This window comes from Myotis myotis, unplaced genomic scaffold (genome assembly GCF_014108235.1).
Source record: "Myotis myotis isolate mMyoMyo1 unplaced genomic scaffold, mMyoMyo1.p scaffold_m19_p_14, whole genome shotgun sequence".
NCBI lineage: Eukaryota > Metazoa > Chordata > Mammalia > Chiroptera > Vespertilionidae > Myotis > Myotis myotis.
In genome coordinates, this window is record NW_023416318.1 from 37514294 (window position 1) to 37528553 (window position 14260).

The 14260-nt window shown below is 35.7% G+C and overlaps 1 protein-coding gene across 2 annotated transcripts in view; it reads left to right on the forward strand.

The window, feature by feature from the left end:
- Window positions 1-14260, forward strand: part of STRN (striatin) — a 78844-nt gene that overhangs the window by 17678 nt on the left and 46906 nt on the right. For both annotated transcript variants that reach the window (XM_036334861.1, XM_036334862.1), the window contains exon 2: window positions 11878-11981. In XM_036334861.1, coding sequence (XP_036190754.1) covers window positions 11878-11981 — 104 coding nt within the window. The remainder of the gene's footprint in view (window positions 1-11877; window positions 11982-14260) is intronic.

Sequence of the window (14260 nt, forward strand, 5' to 3'; positions counted from 1 at the left end):
AGAAACAGATCATCTTTCACTGAAAATTTCATTCTTTGGTTCTCTCTCTCCCAGCTATGTATCTGATTTTATAAACTCTGTAATGTTTTAAATCCAGTTGTAATCGTTTAAGTCTTAATGCTATTGTTACCCTGGTCCAGATCCTCATCACCTCATATCTGGATGACTGCATTAGGGGCCTTATTAAGTTTTAACCTCTGGTCTCTCCCTTGGCCAAGGTATTCTACACAGTACTTCCTCTAAAGCTTCTAAAAATACTGATTTGTTCAGGCATTCTTTTTTATTTTTGCCTATAACAGATTTCACATTTCTCCATTATTAGGTTATTTATATTTTCTACCTGTTAGGATAGGAAACCAAAATAGTGCAATCTTGCATTGCACATGAGCCATGTCTACTTTTAAAAAAATATTGTTCAAAAGGACATTCTTAAATATTCTTTCATCACCTTGTGGTTTGTATTTCTTTTTCAGGTTTATGGGTTCTTTATTCAAATTTAGCTTAAGTCTATTTCCAACATGAAGAGTTTTTGGATACCCTTAGTTTTATTGATTGTTCTTTTTTTAGTACTTGCTTTATCATTTGCCACTTAGGCTGTGCTACCTAATACTGTTTACTTGCTTTTTATGAAACTGTTTAATTAATTTAACAAATATTTATTGGCATCTGCTACATGCAAGTGACTGTTCTGGGAGTAGAGCAATAAATAGCATAGAATCTATAGAATGCCACTGATGGTCCCTGTCTCTTGAGGCTTTAGCAGCTTCCTCTGTATCTTTTAAAAAATTTATTCCTAGCACCTATCACAGCATGTGTTAATAATGATGATGTTAAAATTGAGTTCAAATTTGCAAGAAGAAGCCCCTGAACTAATAATGCCAGAAACCCTCCCTCCCCACAAAAACCCACTATAGAGAAGAGGATGATTATTCTGTAGGATGGGGATGTCTTTTAGAAGGTGGCTGCTGTTGTGTATTCAGTAATAAAATTTTAAAAATTAGCCAAAGCAATACTGCCTTGGAAGATGTTAATTCAACTGTATACCACTAATCCATGAGAAGGATGCAAATAGAATGCCAACAAATATAAATCTTTAAAAATATATATATATTGATTTTAGAGGGGAAGGGAGAGGGAGAGAGGGATAGAAACATCAATAATGAGAGAGAATCATTGATCAGTTGACTCCTGCACACCCCACATTGGGGATCAAGCCCGCAACCTGGTCATTTGCCCCGACTGGGAATTGAACTGTGAGCTCCTGGTTCATAGGTTGTCACTCAACTACTGAGCCACACTGGCTGGGAAAATATAAATCTTATTTTAAAAAATCAACCAATTCATTGTTTTGGGATCAGTACTTTGGTGTTTTCAACACTGTGATCTTTTAGTTCCATATAATCACAGAATGTTAAACTCTCATTGTATAGTTGAGGGGACTGAAGTTCAAAAAAGTTGGGTAACTTGAATAAGATCACATGGATTAGTGAGAGAACCAGGAGTAGGAATTTCCCAACTCCTAAGTCAAAGAACATTGAATTTTTGTACAATACAGTTCAATAATTGATATGTATACAGTTGTGATCCTGAGTTATCAAGAAAAATTTAAGTTATGTTAGCTTTTTTAAAAATGAAGATAGGAATTTCTTGATCTTTAAGATTCAATATATATCAAGGTTTATATTTAATATATATCTATCAATACCTAAAACACATATAAGTATTTTTAATATGTGTCTAATAAGTCTTTCCTATTTTCCCCACATTATGTTCTATTTTGTTTTCTTTTTAGACTGTTTGAATAAAAGTTGTTACTTTGACATCATGACCTAATATTTTATCAGGAAATGAGTGTGTTATGATGGTTGAAAGTCAGGTAATTATTAATAAAAGCTTATTTTAATAAAACTGGACTTCCCTGGTTAAGGAATCTATAGTGATTTAAAAAATGTTTTTGTAAGTTAGCTATAACTTAAATACGAGAAGAGATTTAGAATTGAATCACTGACTAGACACCACCAATTTTTCTACAAAACACACACACACACACACACACCAGTTTTAGTCCTTATTTAGAATTGAGTTAAACTTAGATTTTATTTTTAGAAACTCTAAATTTTACATTTAGAAGTATGAAAGAAAACCAGTGGTTAGAGTGGTAAAAACAGATTTTAATCAGGAGCTGTTATAAAAGGGGGAAAAGACCTCAGCATATAATTGGGCTCAATTCTGAGTATAACAAGGAAAATGGGAATTTGTCACCTAGGAGGAGGGTGAGGTTTGGTGGGTGAAAGTTACCAAGAGGAAGTTACTTGACAGAAGTTTTTGCTGAAGGCAGGCCAGGGTGATCAGACATCACCTGGAGGATGGTGAGTGATGAGGAATTTCATCAGAGATTGAGGGTGATGAGATTATGAATATGGGGGATTCTTGCTAGACTGGCTTAGTGAAATTCTTGCTTAAATTAGGCAACGATGAACCTGGAAGTTCAAAGATTGGTTCTTGTTTAGCAGAGGGCTCAGAGGAGGACAATAGTTAGCATGTAGCAAAATAGTCAATAATTATAAAAAACATATACATTAAAGCATTGAGGTACCCTTTTCTATTTATGAATATTTAAAAACCAATGATAACACCTAATAGTAGGGGAGAAGTGTTAAATTTTACTCTCGTGCTTTATTAGTGGTATTGGCAATTGGTCGGTATCTATCAGGAAACATAGTTATACTTTGATATAGTGACCCTACTTGTTGCAGTCTATCCCAGAGAAATAAACAAAAATTACCTTAAAAGTCTTAAATACATGAAGAACATCATTGGCAATTTGTATTGTAACTAGAGGCCCAGTGCACGAAATTCGTGCACGGGTTGGGTCCCTAGCGGCTGCCGACTGCCGGCCAAGGCCTTTCTTTGTTCTGCGCCACCCCCGGTGGTCAACGCACGTCATAGTGAGCGACAGAACTCCTGGTTGGTCAAACTCCCGAGAGGACACTTTGCATATTAGGCTTTTATATATATAGATGGTGAAAAATTATAATCTAAATGTCAAACTGTAGTGAAATGAGTATTACTGGGAATGCTTTTGGCTACAAGTAAATCCTCTTACAAGTGACATAAAAAAAATAATTTTTCTCACATTCTGTTTGTGGGTAGTCCTTTTCTCTGACATTAGCTGTTGCAGTTGCTCAGTGAAGACAAAGAATCTAGGCTTTTTCTCTTCTTTTCTGCATCCTTTACCCCCAATTTTGCGGCTTATTGTCTTCCTTCTTGTTACATTGTGATTACAAGATTGCTAGACAGTATTGTGTTCCAAGAACCTTCCCCTCCAGTGTATGCCAGAAACTGGATAGTACTGAACCCCATATATAATATATACTTTCCCATATATACATATACTTCACAGCCTCTTTTTGGCATATTCGACTTGCCAGGATCACTACTCTTGTGCTTTGGGGTCATTATTAAGTAAAATAAGGGTTATTTGAACACAAGCACTGCGATACCCCACAGTTGATCTGATAACCAAGTTGGCTGCTAAATGACTAACATGCAGGAGCTTATACAGTATGGATACACTAGACAAAGAGATGATTCATGTCTCGGGTGGGACAGTGTGAGATTTCATCATGCTACTGAGAATGCTGTGCAATTTAAAACTTAAGAATTGTTTATTTCTGGAATTTTTCATTTAATATTTTTGGACTACAGTTGACTTCGGGTATCTGAAACTGTTGAAAGCGAAACCATGGAGAAAGGGAGACTATTGTAGTTACAGACATTAAGACCTCAGTAAAAGCAGATGAGCCTTCTTTATCAGTGAATGATAAACTTTCCCAGAAGTAACCTTCTCCCCACCCTCAGCATTCATATATATCTTACTAGTACTCTGGTTTCTCTTCAGACTGTATAAATCTTTCACTAATGCCGGTGGTCTTGATCCAGCATCTAGAAGGGTTCAGGAATCTGGAGAAGCGCTGTGTGTGAATTAATCGAGAGTCCAGAGAGGAAACATAATTTTGAAACGCATTTGGGGGCCAGAGGAGCTTGGCTAAAGACACCAAGTTCTTCTTTGTCTCAGGACCCCTTGCTCTTTATTAACACAATTTGTCCTAAGGCAAGGTAGATATACATCAAAGGCCAGGGTTAAATTTACAGAATCCATTGTCAGATTGGGGAAAAACTGCCTACGGTTTTAGGTGTTTGGCCACTAGGAGGCAATAACATGTAGATTAAGATGCCCTTAGTGTCTGGCAGCAAGCAATCATTTAATGCATCTTTTTCAGGTTTGATGAAATGCCCTCAGCCATCTCCAGATGATTCACCCTTCTGACATGCTGGAATTAGCTTCCGACATTTCACCTTATATTTCACTGGTTACATAGCTATGTGTGGACACACACACACAGCCCAAGACAGCAAGCATTTGGCTTTCCAGATTCTATAGTGGGAAGTTACAAGGTGGAAGGGGGATGGGAATATGTATTTTGAATAGCTAGTACACAGAATCTGCCACAATGATTAAGTAAGAGTTATGGTAAATTTACTTGGAGATCTATAATAAACCAATGAAAATGATGGTCATAAAAACAGTAATAATACAAAAACTGCATAACAAAATGTAAACTATAAAATTCTAGACCATAATTCTATCTATGTAGAGAAATGGATTGAAAGGGAAATCAGAAGGAAAGAATTCAAAGGATAAAAATAGAAGCAAAAGTAGAGTGTATCTAAAAATCGGTGCATATTACTTTTTTTGGATGATGTGGAGGAAGGGGCTGGTATTTTCATACCAGGTTATAGGGTATGTGTGTAGCATTGTCAGGCCCCTTTTGCCAAAAATAATTTTGCATTGCTGCCAGCCATATAAAGATATATCTGTAACTCATCTGTCTGTGAACATTGTTTTATATTTTTAACAGGTATGCTATGCATGATGCATCAGAGCTGCCTTTTTAAAAACTTGAAAAAAAAAATTCCAACTTACAGGAAAGTTCCAAGAAGAGTATTAATAAATCTTTACCCAACTTCAATTGTTAATATTTTATTTTATTTTATTTTTATTTTTAGAGAAAGGAAGGGAGAGAGAGAGAGAGAGAAGGAGAAGAAGAAGAAGAGAAAGAGAGAAAGAGAGAGAGAGAAACATTGCTGTGAGAGAGACACATTGATCATTTGCCTCTGGCACACACCATGACTGGGGATCAAACCCACAACCTGGCTATGTGCCCTGGCTGGAATCAAACCCTCCATCTTTTTGTGTATAGGATGATCCTCCAACCAACTGACCCACACTGGCCAGGGCTTAGCTGTTTATATTTAAAACTGTGGTAATTTGGTATATTGTTTTACTAGTTAGGCTCTGTAATTTTTCATGTAGTGATCTTTCATCAATATAGTCTCATGGCTCTTCATTTTGTTATTGTGTTGATTAATATTGACCTTTTTTTTTTTTAAAGTAAGCTTTTATTATATCTCCTGTTTACATTTTCTATTCTGTTTTCCTTTGGAGTATATCTTATAGTTTATTAAATAAAATATCATGTATTTGAATACTTTTATTATAGGCAGTTAGCTCTGATTATAATAACTTCTTCAGAGGTCAGCAAGGCTTATGCTATTTCTATACAAATGTTAAGAAAAAGGACTCCTTCCCTAACCGGTTTGGCTCAGTGGATAGAGCGTCGGCCTGCGGACTGAAGGGTCCCGGGTTCGGTTCCGGTCAAGGGCATGTACCTTGGTTGCAGGCACATCCCCAGTGGGGGGTGTGTAGGAGGCAGCTGATTGATGTTTCTCTCTCATCGGTGTTTCTGATTCTCTATCCCTCTTCCTTCCTCTCTGTAAAAATCAATAAAATATATTTTAAAAAAAAGAAAAAGGACTCCTTTAAGAAATACACAGTATTTTATGTAGATTATAAGCTCTATAAAAAATGGACTGTGTCTCCGGTGGGGTTATCCTTCCAGTGTTTAGCACAGTTTGGTTACATGGTAAGCTCTCAGTAAATGAATGGGTGGATTTTATTGCAGTATATTGGTTAGACCAGCCGTGGGCAAACTACGGCCCGCGGGCCGGATCCGGCCCGTTTGAAATGAATAAAACTAAAAAAAAAAAAGACCGTACCCTTTTATGTAATGATGTTTACTTTGAATTTATATTAGTTCACACAAACACTCCATCCATGCTTTTGTTCCGGCCCTCCGGTCCAGTTTAAGAACCCATTGTGGCCCTCGAGTCAAAAAGTTTGCCCACCCCTGGGTTAGACTGTAAAAATTAAAGAATATCTACTAACTTTATGTGTGGTAGATGAGGATTTAACTATTTTGTCCCTTCTTGGCTCTACTTCCTATCCCCCAGTTATATAAAAACTAGTGGCCTGGTGCACAAATTCATGCACATTGAAAGGAAATTAATTAGAAATATTTTAATATCGCTATTCGCCCTTTCTCTATAATAGAAGTGTCAACCAAATTCACCATTGACAATGACAGATTGAAACACATGCATGCGATTGGTGCCAGTGAGAACTTAAATGTATTGCGCATGCATGAGTCAATTTAGCCTTTTATTTATATATATATAGAATAGACTTGCTTAATTAGACCTACTTTCTGATGTAGCTAAACTTTTTCCAGCCCAGCAAAGCACCCTAACTTCTCTTTCAGGTAATTGTCAGCAACACAGCAGTAAATATCAATATGAAGCAGATTATTATAATTTGCAGGGAGAACAAAGGGTAAAATATTTAACTGCAGCAGTGTTTGACTATATTTTGCACAGTGAGAAAACCCGAAGTCATTTTCAAGGTCCACCATTTCTTATTTTCAGTCGGGTCAAGTTTCTAAACTTTCTAAATCTCCATTTTCTGGCTAATGAAAAGAAAATAGGATTTCACCGAGTCTCCTGTCTACCTACTCCAGGACTTCTGTGAGGATCAAATGAGATGAGGCATGGGAAAACGCTTCACTGACATTTTGTTAAAGTGTGAAATGTTTGCACCTGGCTATAAAGCAAGTCGTGTTCCTGGGCTGAAGATTGCAAGGAGGCTAGTCATTACTAGGGAGAAGAAGCCAGGTGTTGCTATGTGTCGTCATTACCTGGTGCCCACAGCGACCATTTCTGGGCTGGGCTGTGGGCCACATTTTGTGCCATGGGGTCTCAGCAGTGTTGGCTCCAATTTGGTGGGCTGTTGCTCCAGGGTGGTGGCAGGGCCTTTGTCCCAGTTGGGGAAAGCTGAGTGTTGCTTTGTGGGCGCCAGGTCTGCAGTGCCATTTCTCTGTGCACATCACAGCAGCTCCTGCTTTGAGCATCTGCCCCCTGTTGGGTCAGTGCGTGTCATAGCAACCAATCAGACAGTTGGACACTTAGCATATTAGCCTTTTATATATATAGATATTTAAAATTATTGTTTATATTTATGTAAACATACATAAATAATACCCATTTAGGAGCCAGCCAAATAGTATATTATGATTGTTTCTTTTCCTATGCAACTTTTGGTTTTCCTGCAGTTAATGATTACCTCCTTTTTTTTCATGGCTTAATTTTCTTTGAGCATTGTTCTACTTCTGTTTCCATAAACTTCAGTAGACTTTATATACAAATTTATATGTGGTGAAAATTACCAAATAATTTTTTAGGCCCCTTATCCCCTTTTTTCAACTATTGATCTTATTTCTAGAGTTTTCTGCCTTGCTCTAATGTAGGCTACCTGCTATTTTGGCCTGTGAGCCAGTTCTTAATTTAAAACTTTCTTTTGCTGCCCTCCATTGTTAGAACTCTTGTTTCCCAAATCCCATGTCTTCTTTTTAATTTGTTCTCTTAATGGTATTGTTGTCTCTTGAGTAAGAATATATGATGTATGGGAATGTGTGCTTTGGACATTTATGTTCTAAAAATGATTGAATAAATAAGTAAAATTTATGATTGAAAGAAATGTTAGATAAATAAAAATGACACAAACTTTATAAGGAAATTTCAGGAAAGTCACTAGTTTGTTAAAAGATAAAGTTAACTATAGAGTTAATACTGGAATAAGATATAGTTTTTGAGTTAAACATCAGTTCTTTACTTGCCTCTAGAGTTAAATAGGCATCCCACTGTATTTTATTTGTATATTCACTGCTTTTGCCTATAATTTCTGGCTCTAGTAGCACGCAACATATGCTACCAATCCACATGTATTTTATTCAGCATACATGTTTCATTCACTGGACTGTGAACTCTGTTTTATTTGTTTGTCACTACTTTAGCCCTAATGTCCCTAGATTTTGATGTGTGTATGCATAGTAGGGGAGGCTATGCTATTAACCTGGAAATGCCAGACCTTTGAAAAAGGTGTTAAGATTGAACAGCTTAGGGCATGTGGTGTGGAGACTGGTACTAGTGTGTTTATGAATTTAGATTTTGGCATTAGTGATTCATATTTTCATTCAACAGATGTTTTTCAAATGCCTACTTCATGTCAGGTCCTGTTCTAGGCACTGGAGAAACAACAATGATTATAACAGACCCTACCCACATGAAGCTCAACTCAACAGTAATAAATAAATGCGTTCTTAAAATGTTAGATGGTAATAAGAGCTGTGATAAAGTGTGATAAGTGGGATATGGAATGCTTGGGAGGGTAGAATGGGGAAGAAAGGCTCTACTGATAAGGTGCCATTTGACCTGAGAAGATGAAATCTGAGTTAAGAGTGTTCCAGGCTACTACTAGTTGGTTTTCTCTGGCATGCAATCATTGCTTCTAGCTAGCCCTTTCTTCTAAAGACAACATCACCAAACTTGATATCAAACCTAAGCTCAGAATCACCTAAAGGACCTGTTAAAACACAGCTTTCATCTGTCAGCCCCACCCTCAGTTTCTGATTCAACAGGCCTGGAGTGGGGTCTGAAAATTTGCATTCCCACCAAGTACCCAGGTGGTGCTAATGCTGCTACTCTGGGACAACACTTGGAGAACCACTGACTTACACCATTTGTGACACATTAGGTGGCCAGAAATAAAGCAAAAGGGTCTGTTAAGAGCAAGGAACATAGCTCTTTACCCCACAGAGGTATGAATCTTATATAGGCCCTCAAGCCGACTGACTAGTACACACTAGCTTTTTTGATTCTCTCCCAGATTCCTTGTTTATCATTGTGTTTTTAGCTGTATCCTGATAAGAAAATAAAGTCTGCCATTTTCATCCAATTCAATAGGGTGTTTGAGGGAATATTTAATACCTGCCACAGTCCAAATTGCTGTAAGGAAGAATAAAGGAAGGACAAAACCAAGTTCTTTCTCATAGTGCACTTCCAATCTAGTTTGGGTTTAGGAGCAGAACACATACGTATACAAAAAAGCTAAGATGAGACCTGGGAGTCTCCTAATACATGAGGCTTGGAGTTGCAGATATCAAATATTCACATTTATTCATTTAACAGTATTAACTGATTGCAATTTTAATTGGCATTTCTCTTGCATGTGCTTTTTCATATGTTTGAGCCTTTTGTATTTCCTTTCAATCAACATGTCCTTTGTTTTTTTATTGAGTTCCTGACCTTTTCCTTATTGATTTGTAGGTACTGTTAATATATTTAAAAAAGTAAACTTTTGTGATTTGTAATGACTGCTTTCCTATTTTTTGCACACTTGCTTAAAAATAATTCTTACTTTTTATGATAGTTGTTCAACAATTTTTTATTGCCATATGTAACTGTTTTATTTTTTTGAGTTTAAGTTTATTAGTCTTTTATGGCTTTGAGTTTTGTCTTATTTTCAGAAAGGCATCCCTAACCCTGAGATTATTAAAACAAAAACAAACTCTAACTTTTCTTCTCACTTTGGGGCTCCTTTAAAATTTTTTGACCCATTTGGCATTTGATTTGATGTGGGAAATAATTTTCAGATGGCTTCCCATCAAATTTATTGAATAATCCACATTTTCCCCAATCATGTGCATATAGTGTCACCTTTAGCTTTAACTAAATTCCTGTATATACTTGGCTTTGTTTTGTGATTGTACCATGTGTGTCTCCATTTATGAATCACTGCACTTTTTAAGTGACTTATAAAAGTTTAAGTTTTAAAATATTTTAAGGCTTTTAAATAATTTGTTTATTGTTGCTTTTTAATTTTTCCATATGTGAAAGGTTAACGTGGGTGATGCGTGCAGACGGGCTAAATAGCCATCTCAGATGGTACTTAAGAAAAATTAAAAAATTGAATTTATTTAAGGAAAAGGATGACAGATGGAATAACCAAAGGGAAGGGGCTGCACAGGGGACATTGGGATGATGATGGCAGCACTCAAGACCTAGAGTTTCATCCTTGTATGCAGTCACTGGTGGGCAGCTCTTGTCAGTGGGTCTGGGGGCTGGTGAGCTTGGAATGCTCATGGAATGCAGTTGTGCAATCAGGTGTCTTTAGGACAGTTTCAATTCCTTATATGGTCTGATTCCTGGTGTCCAACAAGTTTTTCCTGGCCTTTCTCCTGTGGGGGAAGCTTACAAATGGCCTTTAATGATTGTATTGCTCTATAGTCCTAACAATATGTACTTTAGAATCATTGTGTATGATGTTTTTAAATATATTTTTATTGATTTCAGAAAGGAAGGGAGAAGGAGAGATAGAAACATCAATGATTAGAGAGAATCTTTGATCAGCTGCCTCCTGCACGCCCCCTACTGAGGATCGAGCCCACAACTCGGGCATGTGTCCTTGGCCGGAATTGAATCCAGGACCCGTCAGACTGAAGGCCGACGTTCTATCCACTGAACCAAACCAGCTAGGACTATGATGCTTTTAAAAAACACACTGTTGGTATTTTAATTGGGCTTGCATAATTTTTAAAGATTTATTTAGGGAGAAATAAAATCATTGTAATTCTTTTTAAGAACATGGCTTTGCTTCTCATTTGTTTCAGGCACTTTTTAGTGTACTATTTAAAATACTCTCTGCATAGCTCTTATTTTATTCTAATCATCTTACCATTTTTGTTATTATAAGTGGGATTGTTTCCTTTCATTATATAATTTTACTAGTAGTTTTTATAGAAGCCCATAGGTTTCAATTGATTATTTTCTACATGCACCTACATTACTAAAATTCCTCTATTTTTATAATTGTTTACAATTAATTTTATTGGATTTTCCAGGTATCCACTCATATCATTTGCAAATAATAGTAATTTAATTTGCTCTTCTCTATTTTTAAACTTATTTGTTTCTGAATTAATGACACTGGCTCCCACCTCCAGAACAAGGTAAAATATTTGTGGTGAAAAATGAACATCCTTGTTTTGTTTCTGATGATCAGTACTTTTAGGGTTTCTTCATTATTCATGATGCTGGTATTAAATTGTATTGCTTGTATCTTATCATAGCAAGGAAGTTGGCATAGTATTTGTTTGAAAATAAAAGATTTTAAATCTTATATTGACAGAAAAGTTGCAAGGACAATACAAAGAATTATTTTTGTCCTGAACCATGTGAGGGCAAGTTGCTAGCCAGCCTGATGGTCCATAGCCTCCCACAAAATACTTTAGGGTTTATTTCCTATAAACAAGTACTGTTCTATGTAACCACATATAGCCATCAAAATCAGGAAACTAACATTGACATGTTAACTCTCTCCAATCCTGCGACCCCATTCATGTTTTGCCAGTTGTCCCAGTGACTTCCTTTTATAGCCAGATCTAGTCCAGAATCATACATTAAGCCCCCTTTTTTTCTTGCAGTCAGTGCCTTCCTATATACTTGCATACTTTGTGACAGATATGTAAAGGAAATGTTTTTTTTCATCTAACTGTCCTATCTTCCAAAGGTTCTTTCCTCAACTGAGTTTAAAAAAAAATTAATTACTCTAAGCTGAGTTTTATCTTTCTTTTCCCTACTCAGGCCCAGATTGCATTTCTTCAGGGTGAAAGGAAAGGCCAAGAAAATTTGAAGAAGGATCTTGTGAGGAGGATCAAAATGCTGGAGTATGCTCTTAAACAGGAAAGGTAATTCAGTAAAATGCAAGATAGAATTCTCTTAAAATTTGGAATAATTTTCCTGCCGTTCTTAAATCTAAATTTTAATACTTGATGCTTCTGAATTCAGGAAATGTCATTTGTAGTAAATGTTTATAATATGTTAATTTTATTTTGTTGTTAACATTTAATAATGACCAATAAACTGATTTATATGATTAAAAAATTTTTAGCAACAATTTTCCCATACCCTCTTCTTTCTTAAGGAACATGTACTTATTGAACTTTTATCCATTTCTTTATAGAATTGAAATAGTTTTTAGTTGTAAAGGAAATTCTATAATGCTTATAACCATTTTCTTATCATCTAATATTACTCAATTTGATGTATTTTCTTTGGAAAAAAATTGCTCTGGCAGAGGAATGTTTTTATAGACTTTTTTGATATTTTGTTCCTTTGCTATCAGCTATTCATATTTCTCCATAAGCAAACCTTACCAAAAATAAAGCAAAATAGAGAATTTCAATATATCTATCAAGTACTCAAAACAAAGAATCATTTCACACCACTGACGATTCTTTGTTTTGAGTACTTGATAGATATATTGAAATTCTCTGTTTTGCTTTATTTTTGGTGATCGCATTCTTTTCTCATTATTTTGAAGTTGATGTATGGGCTGTTTGCAAAACTACCATAAACTAACATTTAGCAGATAATATTTATGAATATCAAGAAATAAAACTTTATTGGAATTTGTGTTCATTTTCATGTGGCATCTTTAAATGGCACAAGAGATTGACAACAGGTTGACTTCTTAGTGAAAAAATAGGCAGTTCTTTTCCTTGAGAAGTTGATTGAAAACTGGATTGGGGAGATGGAAAAAAACACCCAGACTTTTAAAATTATTCCAATTTTGGAATAATTGAGACTTTATGCTATCTAAATTATAGGCATAAGTGAAGTGAGAAATAATAAAATGGACACTGTTTATTAACTACTATATTGCAGCCCCGAGGCTTAAAAACAAAGTGACTGGATAGAGTTACAGTCAGGTAGAGCTGTGCTTCAGATTGCTTAGGTCTGTTTCTGAAGCCTGTACTCTTTACCAGAACGTTACAGTATTCGTAAGATGGAAGTATTGAAATACACAGATATTACATAACCAAGAATATTGTGTGTGTGTCTGTGTCCCTTCTCATTAAACATATTAATCTGTGCATCCAGTTTAAGCACTTGTGCTGGACCTGAGTCTAAACATAGGTCATACTCCTTGTCCTTACTGGCTTACAGTAACTGGAAACACACTTGGAAGCCACAAAGTGCGATGCAGTCTGATCGGTGCTATGGGAGAAATCTGTATGGGATAGAGTGGGTCACAAAGAAGGGAGTGGATATTTCTGTCTGGAAGGTGGAAGTAGAAAGGAAGGTGTAATTAGAAGAGGTGAGGCTTGAACATCATAAAAAATAATGTGTTTGCCATCATAAAAAATAATGTGTTTGCCATCATAAAAAATAATGTGTTTGAACACTATAAAAAATAATAGACAAGGTTCAGGAAGTAGAGGGGGATATGTTTTACACAGAATAAAGCAGTTTGGTGTGTTCAGAAATTTATAATTACTGTGTTTTGGAAGGAAGGACATTAGTTGTGATTTGATAAGTGATCACGGAAATCCTAACTAAGGAATTGAAACTTTTATCTTACATATAATAGGGAATATTGAAACTTTTCAAAAACTTTCTAAAATAATCTCAAACTAATAGAAATTGCAGGACCTGTATACCATTTACCCAGATTCATCAATTTGACCACGTTTCTGTATATTAACTGTCATCATGCACACTATATCATTGTTTTGCCTGAATCATTTCCTACTGAGTTGCAGACATTAAATCCCTTCTCTCCTAAACTCCTTCCTATATATTTTCTAAGAGCAAGGACATTCCATTGTATAATTACAGCTTATTATCAAATTAAGGAAATTTAATGTTGATATAGTTCCATTATCTAACAAAGTCCATATTCATATGTTCCAGTGATGATCTGCATAGCATTTTTTTTTAACCAAATATTCTAATATGATCTTTATAGGTGTGTTTTTTTCTGGTCTAGAAATACATATTGCATTTAGTTGTCATGCAATTGAAAGGTTTAAGCATGGAATAGTGTGAAATAGATTTTAGAAAGATCATTCTGACTTCATTTTGGGGGATGGACTGGAAAAATCTGTTAATACAGGCAGGAAGATTGTAATAGTTGAAGATGAGACACGATAGCATAGTAGCTGCAGAAGAGAGGAGGCATCAG